This window comes from Oncorhynchus mykiss, chromosome 1 (assembly GCF_013265735.2).
Source record: "Oncorhynchus mykiss isolate Arlee chromosome 1, USDA_OmykA_1.1, whole genome shotgun sequence".
In the NCBI taxonomy this organism is placed as follows: Eukaryota; Metazoa; Chordata; class Actinopteri; order Salmoniformes; family Salmonidae; genus Oncorhynchus; species Oncorhynchus mykiss.
Window position 1 is genome coordinate 61,629,263 of NC_048565.1, and position 18,671 is coordinate 61,647,933.

An 18,671-nucleotide genomic window follows, 5' to 3' on the forward strand; every position below is an offset into this window, starting at 1 on the left:
CGAATGAAGTTCCCCTATGTTAATATTTAACATCTGTTGTTCCTTCGGGCTCTTGTGCAATTCAATTACTCATTTTTACTTAAGGGACAAAATAACCTGCTATTATAATCATTGAATACAACGTATGCCATACACAGCAAACAAAGGCCTAACGTAAAACAAAAAACAAACAAAAAAAAGATCATGGAACGTACGACTGCAACATGTTGATTTCCTATTGAATTAAAGTGAACATGAGACTTTCAATTGTTACTTAGAGATTTTCCTTTGATGTCACTGTCTTTACACTGGTTAGAATTTCAACCAAGATAATCAGCTCTATAGGTTTCATTGCCAGATGGTAGATTTCTGTGTTTGCAACGCATGGCTGTTAGTAAAGCCATGATGGCTCAGAGTGAAGCCATGACCAGATAGAACAGGCTGACTTAATTGGAATTTCATTAAGGATTTGTTTGCGTTTTTTTTGTGAGTGGGTGTGTGTGTGTGTGTGTGTGTGTTTGTGTGTCTGCGTTGGTGTCTATCCCAGCAAACAATATTGAGGATGGGGGGAGGGCAATATTGGGGAGGGGGGTTAAAAGCAATATTAGGGATAGGATGGGGGGTATAAGGGATGGGATGGGACTCCACCTGCTGCCACCTGTTCATCTCCTGAGTCATATAAAAGTGTGTTCCTCAGTCTCTCCAAGGCCAGAGACACAGAAGCTGTTTTACTGTTTATGCTTAGCAGAAGACCAACACTTTGGATTAACTTCAAATTGTTCACTAGACATACAGCTTCATCAATACACAGCTTAATTAGACAAGGACTTTGGACAGCTACCACGACACCAGACCATTTTGGACAGCTACAAGAGGAACTTTGCGAAATTTGAAAACGTCTTCAAACAGTCTGGCGGTTAGTTAACACACCACTTGACTTGGTTGACTCATCGCCACATTTTGGGAGGTTTTGGTAACATACAGAACCAGGAGAAAACTTGTGAACTGAATCGTGGAATTGTGGCCAAAACCATGGTGTCCCGCCAGCCCAGTTGCACTGGATCTGACTCTGGATCCGAGTCCGAGAGTCTGGATTCCAAGTCTGGATCTCCAGAGAAGCACGATGGTTCCACACGGCGGAGGATGGCAGCCAACGCCCGTGAGAGGAAGAGGATGCAGGGGCTGAACACAGCCTTTGACCGTCTCCGCAAAGTGGTCCCCCAGTGGGGCCAGGATAAGCAACTGTCCAAGTACGAGACACTGCAGATGGCCCTCAGCTACATCATGGCCCTCAGCCGGATCCTGACGGACGCCCAGAAGCGCAAAGCCCCCCACAGACAGTGGCTGGACCTGCAGTTTGACTCTGTGCAGCCAGAGAACTATCAGTGCTTCAGTACTATCAGGTACAGCTCTCCAGTTGAACAGGAGTACATGCATTCGTCCTTTCCCTACCAGTACGACGGCCTCCAAGTTCCTACATAGACTAGATGGAAAACTGAAAAACTAGTCATGTTGTTTGAGGTGAACGACAATCTGTACTTGTTTTTATGATGCAGGCGTTTTTCTCCAACCCAGGAGTCAATAAATAGATTTGTATTGCTTTTTATTTATAATTTATAAAAAATCTATTTATTGACATTTGTTTATTTTTTATGATTATTAAGTTTAGACATACGTTTAATCAAAAATTCTTCCAAACAAAGCAATTGACAGCTTGTATTGCATTTCAGTGTACTGTACTGCAATTGATTTAGCAAAGAGTTGGTTCCTCTGTAAACTCTTCCCTGGTAAACACAGACATCTTGGCTTTCTCTATTTTCTCTCTCTCTCTGTACTGTTGGGAAGGGCCCGTAAGTAAACATTTCGCTGTTAGTCTACACCTGTTTTTAATGAAGCATGTGACAAAGAAAATTTGATTTGATTTGTATCAAATCTTCCAGATGAGACCCTGACATCATTTTGTGTAATTTATAGTGAATGCGAATCATAGGATTACAAGTGGAGTTATTTGCCCCAATTGTTATTGTGTCAAAAAACAGTGACATTTTACGACTTTGGTAAGATACATTTTGAATCTATTTTTGTAAATGTTAAACTTTTTGCCATAGAGTCTAGTTAACATAATGTTCTCTAGCCACGAAATGTAGGCATTTTGGAAATTCTACATGTTTTTTTGTGCTCTTCAGTTTTTCTAAACTGTGTTTAAAACTGTGTTTGTTTAATAATAATTTTTCTACCGAAATAAAAGTTGCTAGCTATTTTATTGAAATTGCTTTTGAGTTGTGTCAAGTTTTGTTCTTTTGTACATTTGCACATATTTGATCGTCTCATGGATCCCTTGACCAAGTCAGCAAGCGATGGTTCTCATCCAACAACCATTCTGTTTGGCTTGAGTGGAGACATCAAAGCAGAGCACTTTACAGGTGAAGGTCACTTTCCATTTAACTGAGCCAGTATTTGTCTATCATCTAATAAGGAGGTAAATTGATTGTTATGGTAACCAATCATAACATATATTTGGGGAATTAAATGTGAATGTACATCTTGTACCCAAAACATCCATTAACCGTAGCCATTTCAACTCTTTCTATCTTAATTGCCCCATCTCATCTATGTTGTATCCCCAGACAACAGGGGGTGCAAAAGGGGACCTAAAAATGTACAGCATTTCTTTTCTTTTGATGTGTCAGGTTCTAAGTGAGAGTGATGGCGGGTCAGTCTGGTCCTGCACCACCCTGATCAGTGCGCCGTCCTTTTGTCCGGAGCTCCTGTGCCCTGAGATAAGACGGTATTACGTCAATGGTAGACCAACATATGAACAAATAAAAGGGCCTCGTTTTTGGGCACACAAATGTGAGCGAATAGGTGAGAGTGATGTCGTTGAGCGTCTTTTTTTTTTAACGAGTGAAGAACATTAGACAAATCTAATCAATCGATCATCCTCATCATTAATAATAATGCCTGTCATGTCGTTGATCAACCAATCTTTCATTATCAGAAATGAACAAAGTGCTAAACAGAACGGTTGAATCAGGATCACTAGTATTTGGGATTATTATTTCACAAATGCCTTGTCAATATTTTGGCACCAGAATAAGGAGGTGATGTTGGCCTATACTGTACCTCTGACTCACACCCAAGAAATGACATAAATCAGGTCAGTAATAATTCAGTAATAATAAAAAGTCCCATATTACTTTAACACAACAGTACGGAGTTGCCCCTAGAATAGTCAGTCGTATGACCACAACAAACCTGCATTCGTTTGAATACCAAGAATTGGGGATGGAAAGTGATCGTTAGAAATGTTTAAATGTTGCCATCGTGGTCCAAGCGGCATCTGATTATTGAAGCCTGTGTGCCAGATCCTGCCAAAGGCTCAACCAATGAGGAGATATTAAACTCTATTGTTGGGCAATGGCTGTGCCTAATGCCACTGTTCATGGGCACTGATGCACGGACCTCCATGGCTGGACTCTAACACAGAATCTGTTACTACCACCAATCTCTTCATATAGCATTTAATCCGATAATTATTTCATTTTAAGGGGGCAATCTGCGATTGCAACTTCCATTTTTTACTTAAAATAATGCTATATACCCATTGATTCCTGAAGAATATAACTTACAAATGCCTCATGAGTTTAGTTCAACTGTTGTACCCCATCAGAACCCAAAATATAACCTTGTTTTACCACAGTGTGTGTAAACAATGCAATTGTAAACAAACACTGTATAGCCTCAGAACATGAATAATACTATAATTTTGATATAATGGATGGTCAGTCCTTGCATACAGTACATAGCTCTGTCTATGATATTGAATGTGGTTACATTTCTCTACCACATCCCTCCGGACCGCGGAAGATCGGAGCTATAGCGTGCTTTAAATCCCGGTACGGTAAACGCTGCATATGTCGGCTCAATTGGGGAAAAAACTCCACATTTCAATCGCACGATAACGCGGCGGTCCGTATTGTATGTGGCCCTTTGTTATTGGACTGTAGATTGTCCCTCCAAAGCCAAAGTCTGTATCATTTCCGGTAATTTCAACTATTGAAATACAACGTATACATATAGCGTATAATACAGCGTAGAGATTGAGATTAGTACAACTTTTTTATTTTACCATACACACAAAATGTGGGCTCTATTATTCCATTGTTTATGTTTCCGTTGTTATGAGACTTGTATAGTTTACGATTATGTTTAGAAAAGTAATGTTTTCCTCTCATGGAATGACATTCACTTACCACTACAGATATATCATAGAAATCAATAGATTTCCATGTGAAAATGTCATAGGATGCATGTACATTTTTTTATAAAAAAAAAAAATGTGTCCGTTGTTACATTTTCTGGTCGATGGCCCACTCTTTGATGGTATGCATATACGTCTCGTCTATATTTATTGTCAAAAATAATTTCATTTAAACTCAATGAGTCAATTAATCTGATTAACAATGAATTATTTGCTGCTCCAGATGTGCCCTTGAGCAAGGCATTTAACCCTAATTTCCTCGAGGGGCGCCGTACTACTATGGTTGACCCTGTAAAACAACACAGTTCACTGCACTTATCCGTTGTTGTATGTTTTCACGGAAGCTTGTCGTTACAAATGAACCAAGCCAGTGCAAAGATGATATGATTCATTATTTAATCTCTGAGTGTATCTCATCCTCAACATACACTAAATTGTAATGAGTATGTGTATGTGGGATGAGGTAAATTACACAGATGGTCATGGTAATTCAGAAGCTTTGTGGAATGTTTGCAAACTTAATATGCTTTTTGACAGTTGGTCAAAAATGTATATGCTAATGAGGTGACCAGGGCCTATTATACTCCATGTCTTCGGGCAGGAGATCAGAGGCACACTGCAGCAGCTATATTCTGATGAATTCAGCCACAAGCATTCAACAGTTGTCAATGGATCATGTAATTGACATGTAGTCAATTAATTTGTTTAGCAGGAGTTTGTTGCCATTGCGAATGACAGAGTGGTTAACAGGTTGTGACTTTTGGAAAAACATTTAATCTAGAATCGGCTTCCTATTTCGCAACAAAGCTTCCTTCACTCATGCTGCCAAACATACCCTCGTAAAACTGACCATCCTACCGATCCTTGACTTCGGCAATGTCATCTATAAAATAGCCTACAACACTCTACTCAGCAAACTGGATGTAGTCTATCACAGTGCCATCCGTTTTGCCACCAAAGCCCCATACACTACTCACCACTGCGACCTATACACTCTCGTTGGCTGGCCCTCGCTTCATACTTGTCGCCAAACCCACTGGCTACAGGTTATCTACAAGTCTCTGCTGGGGAAAGCCCCGTCGTATCTCACCTCACTGGTCACCATAGCAGCACCCACTCGTAGCACGCGCTCCAGCAGGTATATCTCACTGGTCACCCCCAAAGCCAATTCCTCCTTTGGTCGACATTCCTTCCAGTTTTCTGCTGCCACTGACTGGAACGAACTGCAAAAATCACTGAAGCTGGAGATTCCCATCTGGTTAAATAAAGGTGAAATAAAAAATAAATAAATAAATGTCTTATGGAATATGGAAATACTTGAGAGCTACACAGAAACAAACATTAAAAGTGATATATCGGCATTACGCTCACATTTTCTAAGGAAAATGTGTCATTTTTTATTTGACCAATTTTTTTTATGTCAGTTTGAAGTAACATCATGAAACAAATCATCCCAAACATTTTCTCAGCACCCCTATTGCCGAAGAAAGTGAACATGAGAAAAGTGCACTATTCTAATAACTCTCTTTTAATAGAAGAATGAGCATTGTGTGTCATGTATTCAATGTTAAACTGGGCAGTTTATTGTGCACAAGAAAGCACCAGCTCCTCCCTCTTCCATGCTTATGTCATCGGCCCTTTAAAGTGATCCCACCGACAGTTGATGGTTAACAAGCTTGCTAGACTGGTCCTGCCTCACAATCATTTTGCTTGAGAACCTACGGCAATATTATCCCATATTGGAGTGTAGAGAGCCAGGTGATCCCAACCAGGCACCAATGCAGCGCCTCAACAACCGGTCGGAGAGCCACCTCAGTGGACAGGTGGAGTGTGAGTTGGACAGCCTGGGGAAGGGTTCCTGGGTGAACCAGGGGTACTGTGGCTCTCCTCCACCCATACCTCGGGCTATCAGCACCGTCTACAACCCCCAGCCTCTGTACCCCCAAGGCTCCTTCAAGGGCATGTGCAAACTGACCACGCCGAGCCCTTTCCCAACCGAGGTCAAGCCGGAGGAGACAGGTTCTGATAAAAAACGCGGTGGATGCTGCTCATTTTTTAAAGGTAGTAATTGGTTCACCATCGTTGGGTTGTTGTTGTATTTTGTATTTCCTTCATTTGAATGATTTTACCTGGCAATGTTATCAAGTTGAAATGATGTACAGACTAATGCTGTGCCGGAAATATTCCCTTCCTTGGCATGTCATGGAAGGAAATGTGTACGGCCTTAAATTAGTATATATTTTCAGAGTTCTCTGAAATTATGGGATGTTCTTCATTTATGTAGGACTGTGGGGCACGACACTGACTGAGAACACATCGGACAACCGGGAACTGTTTGTTAGGACCACTCTGAGGGAATTACTGGTCTATTTGGTGTTCCTTGTGGACATATGTCTATGTAAGTATGTCAACAATGCATGTTTCTTTTTGTTCATGGCTATGTCTATTGAGTGAATACATATTTCAATGTAAGGATATGACTGTATGACAATTTCACATGGAAAATGACAATTTCAAGTCTGCCGCTACTGTACATGTGTCTTAAAAACGGACATTCAAACAATAATTCATTTTTTCGACTAACAGTAATTGTGGTATTTGAGTTACTTAGCAAGTGTTCGGGTACAATTCAGGAACAATAAACGTTGTTGCAGGGATTAGCTTGGCATTTTTATGATTTTCTATATAATGCTCTGTTTTGGAAGTCTGACCTGCCCTTTTTGTTGTGTCAGAGTGTGCCAGGTCATGGGTAAGCAAAGCAAACGCATGATCTGTGCCTTGTACATAGATCTAGTAACGATGCAGACTGGTTGACAATAGGCAACACAGACAGAAAGTATGCCTTATCTGAGTGTAATCGGCATCTCAATGATCACTGTGCCTTTGGCAAACTGAAACCTGTGTTGATTTATCATCAGCTCTTTCAATCTGCTTTAGTGCCCTATTATAAAATACCCTCCCCCTCCCTTCTGGCTGAAAGGCATTGTCCAGCGGGACATTACGACTGAAAGGAACACAGACAGAGTGCTCCTGCCTTTCACTGATAAGAGCATGGGGCTTAAGCCATTGTTGCTTTGTCTGCAGCGGATTTACATCGTTTGATACGACTATTTGCGTCGCCCCAGTGTTCCATCTCTTCAACAAATGACCTGCTCTAATCGGTGCCACTTGGACTTCTGTGACGTGGTTTGACTTCTGTGATGTGATTTTCACTAAATTACAAATCTTGAATGAGACTCTCTGGCCCGCGTGTCTGTTTCAGACGTTCCTTATCTTGGACTTTTGAGAGGACAACGTGGTCTGACTGAGCCCTGAGCAAAGTCTGATATTATGAATCCATGGCTGGATATAACAATGTCGCTACATGTTGTCTTTCAGTGACATATGGCATGACCAGCTCCAATACCTACTACTACACCAAAGTCATGACAGACCTGTTTGTGCTTACGCCCAGTGGCAACGGAGTTACGTTTCAGTCCATTAGCAGCATGGCAGACTTCTGGACGGTACGTACCTGCTCTAACCCTGCGGAAATATTGAACTGTCTGATATCAACTTGTACCGATACAATTACTTTGATCACGAATAGCACAAATGTGACATAAGTCCATAAGTGACATCAAGATATCATAAGATAGTAATAATAATACAACATTAAAGGAAATACCAATGCGTTGTTATAAACCAACTAAAATCATAAATGCTTCTACCTGTTCATGCTGTGGCCTACCTACCTCTATTTGAACAGTATGCCCAGGGCCCAATGCTGGACGGCCTCTACTGGACCAAATGGTACAATGACCAGTCCCTACAGAATGGGGACAACTCCTTCATCTACTATGAGAACATGCTGCTCGGGGTACCCAGGATGAGACAGATCAAGGTGATGAACAACTCCTGTAAGGTCCACAAAGACTTCCGCAACGAGATCTCCGGATGCTTTGATGTCTATAATGAGAAGAAGGAGGATGAGGTGGACTTTGGCCTTGTTAACGGAACTGCGTGAGTTCAAATGTTCTTTTCAATGCTTGTTTGTCCTGACATGGCTGTAGTTGAATCCTATTGCACCATACACTCTTGGAAGAAAAGGTGCCATGTAGAACCTAAAAGGGTTCTTCGGCTGTCCCCATAGGAGAACCCTTTGAAGAACCCTTTTTGGTTCCAGGTGGAACCCTTTAGGTTCAAGGTACAACTCTTTTGGGTTCCATGTAGAACTGTTTTCACATAGAACCCAAAAGGGTTCTACCTGAAACCAAAAAGGATTCTCCCTGGACCTAAAAAGGGTTATCCAATGGGGACAGCCGAAGAACCCTATTTCTTTTTTCAGACCAATTTGGGTGTCAATCAAATAGACATTAAGACAACTTTGAAAAGATTGACTGTAGATCTGAAAGGCCTATGATAAAATACATTCTCTCCTCTATGTCTGCAGCTGGCAATACCACAATGAGAAAGAGATAAAGGGTTCGGCCCACTGGGGTCTGCTGACCACGTACAGCGGTGGAGGGTACTACCAGGACCTGAACAGGACCAAGGAGGAGAGTGCTGAGATCCTGATGGAGATGAATAACAACCTGTGGTTGGACCATGGCACCAGGGCCGTGTTCATCGACTTCTCCACTTACAACGCTAACATCAATCTGTTCTGTGTCATCAGGTAGGGAGAACAGACCACTTCACGCAGTAACGCCACTGTAGACTCTCTCACAAGTTCTCATGTATATTGCCTATAGAAAGTCTACACTCCTTGAACATTTTTCACATTTTGTTGTGTTACAAAGTGCAAAAATGTATCCACTCACTACTTACTGCAAGTCGCTCTGGATAAGAGTGTCTGCTAAATGACTCAAATGTAAATGTAAATATATTTCATTGTATTTTTTTGTCATTGATCTACACAAAATACTCCAATAATGTCAAAGTGAAAATTAATAAAAATGTAAGAACTAAATATAGTAATTGCATAAGTATTCCCTCCCTTTGTTGAGGCAAAACGAAAGTCAATTTTGGCTTAACAAATCACACAAGTTATAATGACTCACTCTATGTGAAATAGTACATTAAAAAATGTAGAACTACCCCTTCCTCTGTCAGGTTTCACAGTCAAGTACTGAATTTGAAGCACAGATTCATTCAACAGTAAAGACCAGGAACATTTTCGAAAACCTTATAAAGAAGGGCAGGGATTGGTAACAATAACAAATCAGACATTGAATATCTCTCTAAGCATGGTCAAGTTAATACTGATGCTGTGGATGGTGTATTAAACCACCCAAACACATAAAAGATACAGTCATCCTTCTGAACTGAGCTGCAGGACAGGAGGGGAACTGCTCAGGGATCTCACCAGGAGGTCAAATCAAATCAAATTGTATTGGTCACATACATGTGTTTAGCAGATGTTATTGCGGGTGTAGCGAAATGCTTGTAAATTGGTGATTTTTAAAACAGCTACAGAGTTCAATGGCTGGGATAGGAGAAAACTGAGAATGGATCAACAACATTGTAGTGACTTGTAGTGACCTAAATGACTGAGTGAAAAGAATACAAATATAGAGAATAAAAATATTCCAAAACATGCATACAGTACCTTTGTAAAGTATTCAGACACCTTTACTTTTTGCATATTTTGTTACGTTACAGACTTATTCAAAAATGTATTAAATATATATTTTTCGCATTCAATCCACACACAATACCCCATAATAACAAAGCAAAAACAGGTTTATAGAAATATTTGCTAATTTAAAAAACTTTAAAAACAGAAATAACTTATTTATATAAGTATGTAAGCAACTTTGGCAGTGATTACGGAATCAAGTCTTCTTAGGTTTGACACTACAAGCTTGGCACACCTGTATTTGGGTAGTTTCTCCCATTCTTCTCTGCAGATCCTCTCAAGCTCTGTCAAGTTGGATGGGGAGGTCTCTCCAAGTCCGGACTCTGGCTGGGCCACTCAAGGACATTCAGAGACTTGTCCCAAAGCCACTCCTGCATTATATTGGCTGTTTGCTTAGGGTTGTTGTCCTGTTGGAAGGTGAACCTTCACCCCAATCTGAGGTCCTGAGCACTCTGGAGCAGATTTTCATCAAGGATCTCTCTGTACTTTGCTCCGTTTATCTTTGCCTCAATCCTGACTAGTCTCCCAGTCCCTGCAGCTGAAAAACATCCCCACAGCATGATGCTGCCACCTCCATGCTTCACACGGTAGGGATGGTGCCAGGTTTCCTCCAGACATGACACTTGGCATTCAGGCAAAAGAGTTTCCTCTTGGTTTCATCAGACCATTGTTTCTCATGGTCTGAAAGTCTTTAGGTGCCTTTTGGCAAACTCCAAGTGGGCTGTCATGTGCCTTTTACTGAGGAGTGGCTTCTGTCTGGCCACTCTACCATAAAGGCCTGATTGGTGGAGTGCTTCAGAGATGTTTGTCCTTCTGGAAGGTTCTCCCAGCTCCACAGAGGAACTCTAGAGCTCTGTCAGAGTGGCCATTGTGGTTCTTGGTCACCTCCCTGACCTGCAGCTCCACCTCCTCCCCACTCTACCATAAAGGCGTGATTGGTGGAGTGCTTCAGAGATGGTTGTCCTTCTGGAAGGTTCTCGCATCTCCACAGAGGAACTCTAGAGCTCTGTCAGAGTGGCCATCGGGATTCTTGGTCACCTCCCTGATCTCCCCCGGGTGGCCAGCTCTAGGAAGAGTTTGGGTGGTTCCAAACTTCTTCTATTTAAGAATTTTGGAGGCCACTGTGTTCTTGGGGACCTTCAATGCTGCAGAAATTTCTGCTACTCTTCCCCAGATCTGTGCCTCGACACAATCCTGTCTCGGAGCTCTACGGACAATTCCTTCAACCTCATAACTTAGTTTTTGCTCTGACATGCACTGTCAACTGTAGGACCTTATATAGACAGTTGTGTGCCTTTCCAAATCATGTCCTATCAATTGAATTTACCACAGGTGGACTCCAATCAAGTTGTAGAAACATCTCAAGTATGATCAATGAAACATTGATCAGGATGCACCTGAGCTCAATTTCGGGTCTCATAGCAAAGGGTCTGAATACTTATGTGAATAAGGTATTTCAATTTTTTATTTTTTATAAATTAGCAAAAATGTCTAAAAATCTGTTTTCACTTCGTCATTATGGGGTATTGTGTGTAGATTTCTGAGGATTATTTTTTAAATGTATTTAAGCAATTTCAGAATAAGGATGTATGGTATGGGTATGGGGATGCTTGACATTGGTAAAGACTGGGAAGTTTTTCAGGATGAAAGAAACGTGATGGAGCTAAGCACAGGCAAAATCCTAGAGGAAAACCTACTTCAGTCTTCTTTACACCAGACACCAGACACTGGCAGAGGAATGAAATATCCTAATAAAATACCATACCAAATGCACCTTTCAATAACCTACAACATAAAGCCAAATCTACACTGGCGTTGGTTACCAATGTTCCTGAGTAGCCAAGTTACCGTTTTGACTTAAATCTGATTGAAAATCTATGGCAAGACATGAAGATTGCTGTCTAGCCATGATACAGGTGTGAAAATACATGTTTGAAAAGCTCTTATGAGACTTACCCAAGAAGACTCACAGCGGTAATCGCTGCCAAAGGTGTTTCTAACGTGTTGACTCAGGGGAGGGAATACTTATCTACTCAAGGTATATTAGTGTTTCATTTTCCATTCATCATTTTTTTTTTAATTACATTTTTCTTCCACTTTAACATTACAGAATATATTGTGTAGATCGTTGACAAAAAAAAGACAATTAAATCCATTTTAAACCCACTTTATAACACAATAAATTGTGAACAAATCCAAAGTGAGGGTAGACTTTCTATAGACACTGTATATGGTGTCCATATTAGGACTGAGTCCGGTGACTTTGGATGTCTTCCGTGGATGTCCAAATATGGACATTATACATGTATTCTTTCACAGTGGTTAAAAGTGATTTCCTTTTCTGCAGGTTATTAGTTGAATTTCCGGCCACTGGTGGAGCGATACCCTCATATCAGATTAGAACGGTGAAGCTGATTCGTTACATCACCTACTGGGACTACTTCATCATTGGCTGTGAGATGGTGTTCTGCCTGTTCATCCTCTACTACATTGTGGAGGAGATCCTTGAGCTCCGAATCCACGGGTTCTCCTACTTCAGCAGTATCTGGAACACTCTGGATGTGGTTGTCATACTGGTGAGAGGACAGGCTGAAACATCATTCTCAATCTAAGTACTCAGTAACACAAGAATCGCATCAGTCACATATCAACCAGTGGTGGCTGGTGAGCTACATAGCTGAGGAGGATGATTGATGCTGATTTACGAGTTATGATAAACCTAACCTGAACCTCACACAAATCTGTTTTCCACAGCTTGCCATTGTCGCAATCATCTTCAATGTTTTTCGCACCATTAAAGTGGACAAATTACTTGGTAAACTCTTAGAACAACCTGGCATTTATGCAGACTTTGAATTTCTTGCATTCTGGCAAACACAATACAACAACATGAATGCAGTGAACTTGTTCTTCGCTTGGATCAAGGTAGATGACTTCTTTCTTCCTCAGAATGTATCAATACTTGAATGCATTTAATTTCATTGTTGTCGGTGCCCAAAGTTTGACTCCTCCTGTTCTTGCCTCTAGGTTTTCAAGTACATCAGTTTCAATAAGACTATGACTCAGCTGTCTTCTACTCTGGGCCGCTGTGCCAAAGACATCATGGGATTCGCCATTATGTTCTTCATCGTGTTCTTTGCATACGCTCAGCTTGGCTACCTGCTCTTTGGTACGGAGGTGAAATCCTTCAGCACCTTCGTCAAGTGCATGTAAGAGAGCGCCAAAAATAGTTCTTATTCTCTTAAATAAATAACAATCCAACACCCACGCAAGCAATTGGCCAGATTTTGAAAACAGTATCGATCAATTACTCTAATTGGTTTCCTTTTTCTCTGTAGCTTTACACAGTTCCGGATTATTCTTGGAGATTTTGATTATGATGCCATTGAACGTGCCAACAGAGTCCTGGGGCCAATCTATTTCGTCACCTATGTGTTCTTTGTCTTCTTTGTGCTGCTTGTAAGTTGGAACAAACGGAACAAAATACTTTCTACTAGATTTTCGAAGTGTAAACTAAACCTTGCCATCTTATGTTCATGGAATTTCTTCCCTAGAACATGTTTCTGGCTATCATCAACGACACATATTCTGAGGTCAAGGAAGAGCTGTCATCCCAGAAGGATGAGCTGCAGATTACTGACATCATCAAACAGGTAAACATATATATTATACCAATGTAAGATGGCATATGATACATATCAGAATATAAAATATACAGTACACTGAGTATACAAAAACATTAAGAACACCTGCTCTTTCCATGACAGACTGGCCAGGTGAATCCAGGTGAAAGCTATGATCCCTTATTGTTGTTAAATCCACTTCAATCAGTGTAGATGAAGGGGAGGAGACAGGTTAAAGAAGGATTTTTAAGCCTTCAGTCAATTGAGACATGGGTTGTGTACGTGTGCCACTCAGAGGGTGAATGGGCAAGACAAAAAGTGTAAGTGCCTTTGAACGAGGTATGGTAGTAGTGCCAGGTGCACCAGTTTGTGTCAAGAACTGAAACGCTGCTGGGTTTTTCATGCCAAACTGTTCCCCGTGTGTTTCAAGAATGGTCCACCACCCAAAGGACATCCAGCCAACTTGGCACAAATGTGGAAAACATTGCAGTCGACATGGAATGCTTTTGACACCTTGTAGAGTCCATCCCCCGACAAATTGAGGCTGTTCTGAGGGCAAAGGGGGAGATGCAACTCAACAATGTTACTAATGTTCGCTGTACTCAGTGTATATAACATATGCAAAAAAATAACAAAATAAAACATGCATACATTTTTGTGTTTCAGAGCTACATGAAGACATTTATGAAATTGAAATTGAAAAAGGAGAAGATATCCGATGTTCAGAAAGTACTACGATCTGGATCAAACAAACTAGAATTCAAAGACTTTAGAGAAACTCTGAAAGAGTAGGTCACTATCCTCTCTGACAGAAGAAAAATCCATAGACATAAATCAATAGCGTTCAGATTCTAGTCTATACTCTCCTCTCTTGTCTTAACCCTACAGGTTGGGACATGCCGACCATGAGATATCGGAAGCTTTCTCCAAATTCGACCACGATGGAAACCAAATTCTAGACCAAGAGGAGCAGGAAAGGATGAAGAGGGAGCTGGAGGAGAAGAGGGTTAGTGGACTTGGCTAAACAAGCAATTTAACCTAACCCCTCTGCTATTCATACGATAAAAGAAATCCATTCATGCATTTTCTCATGTCATTATCCTCAGGATGCTCTTTGTGCCGAGCTCAACAACCTTGGAAAAAACTATGGGAATGGATCTCTGGAGAAATCCACGATGGATATAGATGAGCGTGGCAAGCCAAGTAACACTCTGGTGGAGCAGGAGGACTTCCAGAGGTGTGTTGAATATTTGCATTGAGTATAACGCATGGTTAATCTCAGCTCCCAGATCAAAATCAGATAGGCTATCAAGAGAGACTAAGCTCAGGAAACTGATACTATTTACAAAGATGGACACTTTGTAAAAAATATGTCCAAACAAACATCTACGTACGTGCACCATGAATGACTCCTAATTGACCTGTGTCATATGAGATCCACAACCTTTTTTATAATCCTATGAAACACCAAGAGCCGGTTACATACTGAGGTCGAGATGTAAACTGTACATGCATTGTTGTTGTCAGACAACAACTATCTTTAAAATGAGACTCTAGAAATACACTACATGAACAGAATAATGTGGATACCTGCTCGTCAAACATCTAATTTCAAAATCATTGGCATTAATATGGAGTTGGCCTACCTCCTTGCTGCTATAAACAGCCTTCACTCTTCTGGGAAGGTTTTCCACTAGATGTTGGAACATTGCTGTGGTGTCTTGCTTCCATTCAGCCACAAGAGCTCTTCAGTAAGGTCATTCTTCTGCCAATGTCTGTCTATGGAGATTGCATGGCTGTGTGCTCGATTTTATACACCTGTCAGCAACGAGTGAGGCTGAAATAGCCAAATCCACTAATTTTAATGGGTGTCCACATACTTTTGTATCTATAGTGCATCAGAGGAAGTAAATATCAAACCACACATCCATGCAGTCATGTCCAGCATTACACCATTTTCATTGTGTACCATCTACTCTAATGGCAATTATTTTTCCTCTATTCCGTCAAAGGTTGGTCAGACAGGTTCTCCAACTAGAACACTCAGTAGCTGCTATCATGACCAAGATGGATATAGTCACGGAGAAACTGGAACTGCAGGAGAGCAACAGGACTAATGGGAAGGAGACAATGGGAAAACCAAGTGTGGCCAAAAACTATGTGAGAATGTTTGGAATTCAATTAAGCTTTCTGTGTTGAGCATGTTTGATATTCAACTAAGTTTCCTGCTCGGGTATTCGATCAGGTTTTCCGTCTCGAGCATCTTTGGTATTCAATTAGGTTTTCGGTGTTGAACATGCTTATCAATCACATTTTCGGTCTTGAACATGTTTGGTATTCAATCAGGTTGTCTGTCGTGCATTTTTGGTATTTATTCAATAAAGTTTGCAAGAGTTGACCACTTGTTTACTGTACATTTCCCCAGAACGAAAAATCAGCTTCGGATGGGAATGTTATGGTATATCTGGAAAGAGGGACGAGGGCTGAGATGGCACCCTGGAGATCAACCATTCCTGCAGGAAGTGCCCCCTATGATCGTCCTGGGACAGGCTGGACAATGGCCAACAGCCACATGTGAAGCATATTTAACAGACTTAAAGGCAATGGTGAATGGCTTAACAGGTTATTAACACTTCAATTCGTGTTCAAAATTCTGCTATATACTGTACATGTATTCCATTTTAGTCAGAGAGAGAGGGGATAAGATAATGTAACATGGAACTTTATATATTCATTGTACTCTCCATACATTTGTGCTGGGCTTTGTGACTGATGTGTTAATCTTGTTTGTTGTCGATGCCATTTCTAAAAACAATTTTATCTTCTGAGTTTGTGTATAAGACAAAAGTGAAATGTGTATGTACAATATTCTATACTATATAAGTACTCCCTCCACCTTGCACCTGACTTAATGTGCATAATTCCTAAATATACAGGAACTTCTAAATTGAGTATAAGTGCTTTAATATTGACAAGCGTCCCTTGGAACATGCAACTAAGACTATTTATCTTTTGACTACTTTATATGTGTTTAAATCTAGAATATTCTTTAAAAACTGAGATAGGTGTGTATATATATATATAGACTTCCTGTAAAGATCTAGACTCGCCTCAATTCAAAGCTGTTGCTCATTGTATCTGTTGTACATAACTAATTACTCAATGAAGTGTCTCTCAATGTTTCTGAATAAAGTCAGATAGTAAGATTGCTTTTCCTTCTTAATCTTTTACCCCGTGAGGGCTAATCATAACACGTTACAACCACTGTTTGACTACTTTTGAGATTACACTATAACAATGTATAGTGTAAGTCATTATAGATGCTCATGTTTATAATGAAAATCTTGACATGTATTCATGAAACTTTACTTTATATGCTTCGTTTCTTTACAATTCCTTTTCTTTTCCCCCAACTTAATCTATCTCTCTTGCTCAATACAGTCTTTAAAGAAAATATGTATTTGTTCCTTCTTCAATTCCAAAACACTTAATTACTTAATATAGCTACATCTAATTTTACCGGCATTAAGAATATAATAGAAGAACAAAACTATTCCAGTAGGTGAAGAGATCGATGTATGTGGGCCGCAAAATCCTCCAATGAAACAAAAGATACCTTTCATAGAAGTAAAAATGTAAAATAATAATAATACATTACTTAGTTGTCAAGCAAAGAAGCATTATAAAAATATATATATTGTATCGACATGTATAGCTAGCTAGGTTTCCATCCAACGTGTGACAGATTCTCATGCCAAAATTCTAAAACCTGCATAAAACAACAGGCACATTTTCCCACCAGATTTCTTCAAACGGATTTATTGTGGATAAAAATCTGTGCGCGATGATGTAGTGCACATAAAAAATAACTTTTGAGGTTAAATTCCTATGTACCGAATGGAAAATACAAATTCAATGGGTTTCCATCGCATTTTCAACGCTGCTGATGGTTTTCTCACAAAAAAAACGTTATAGAGCAAACGTGCCCAATCTGGTCTTGGCACGTGCGCACTAGCCAACAGCTCGCAGATAGTGCAGGTAGGCTACCTACATTATGATGATATTATTATGGATAACAGCAATTTTATTTGTATTGTCAAATGGCAGCCAAGCATCGATCATCGTGTCACCAGAATAAGACCCTCGATATTTGAATGAGTATCGAGCTCATCAAGTGCACTTTCACCACCCTATGATCATAATTGATTTAATCTGTTGCCTGAAAAAACAGCTTGTTTTCCCGAGTCGTAGTGGGAAGACCACAAATTACTTCGATATGATGGTTATTGTATCAATATTTGCACATAGAGGCGTTCCCACTGCCATTTCTCGCATAATAAAATGTACCGACATTCGTTCGTCGAACGAAGGAATTGTCTGTCGGCATTTATAACATTGTAACGGCATATCCTGTTTCCATCATCAAGTAATTCATGCGCATGAAATGGTTGGATGGAAACCTGGTTTCTGATTCATATGCCAGTGCTTTCTACGATCTCTTGGAGTGCAGTGGGCACCAATAATGTATATAAACCCTGGATTGCCAATGCTATGTATTGGCCAATGAGATGTTTTGAAGCCACCCGGTCGGCCATATTGGCACTCCCAAAAAGAAGCAGTCCTCCATAGTGTGTGTGTGTGTGTGTGTGTGTGCGCGCACACGCTATAACATCAGTATATCTTTTTGGGTAGGTTCCCCTACACAATCACCTACAGAGAACGCTCCATCACTCACACTTGAGTGAGACAGTCTAAGGTTTGTTCAAATCTATTTAATTCAAATCTATGGTATTATTTCGCATGTTTGACAGACCAATTTAATATTCATGTTAGTGCAATTTCCATAGTTTAGTTACTCATAACATTGATTGCCTCAGTAATAGACACGCAGGCACGGACACAGACACACAGGCTGTGCACACACACACACATTCTTTCTTTCACCTCCTTCCTTGTCCATGGACACCCATGGATGACCTCTTTATGGGTTGGTTTTCGTCCTCTCTCCCCCCAACACCACCAACATCTCTCTCCCCCTCCACCCCGTCTACGAGTGTTCAGATTCCAGAAACGGAATGCTGCTTTTCTGGGTTCTACCTGGCCAACTTCCTCCTCCTGCCCCTCAATACCTGGGTCCTGTGGTTCGGAACCAGGCCGACAGTTTCCACAGCACAAGCAACGACAACAG

At 40.6% G+C, this 18,671-nt stretch overlaps 2 protein-coding genes across 2 annotated transcripts; both read left to right on the forward strand.

The window, feature by feature from the left end:
- Window positions 1-662: 662 nt before the first annotated feature.
- On the forward strand, window positions 663-2,265 carry atoh7 (atonal bHLH transcription factor 7). The gene has a single exon (XM_021599334.2). It carries the CDS (start codon window positions 1,012-1,014, stop codon window positions 1,459-1,461), a length of 450 nt encoding a protein of 149 aa, XP_021455009.2. The 5' UTR covers window positions 663-1,011; the 3' UTR covers window positions 1,462-2,265.
- A 3,635-nt stretch (window positions 2,266-5,900) lies between these two features.
- Window positions 5,901-16,919, forward strand: pkd2l1 (polycystic kidney disease 2-like 1). The gene is made up of 15 exons (XM_021607121.2): window positions 5,901-6,301; window positions 6,525-6,638; window positions 7,619-7,746; window positions 7,989-8,242; window positions 8,673-8,897; window positions 12,208-12,436; window positions 12,615-12,785; window positions 12,888-13,069; window positions 13,199-13,319; window positions 13,415-13,513; window positions 14,150-14,271; window positions 14,372-14,489; window positions 14,590-14,720; window positions 15,496-15,643; window positions 15,909-16,919. Exons 1-15 carry the CDS (start codon window positions 6,019-6,021, stop codon window positions 16,059-16,061), a joined length of 2,478 nt encoding a protein of 825 aa, XP_021462796.2. The 5' UTR covers window positions 5,901-6,018; the 3' UTR covers window positions 16,062-16,919.
- The last annotated feature ends 1,752 nt before the right edge of the window (window positions 16,920-18,671 follow it).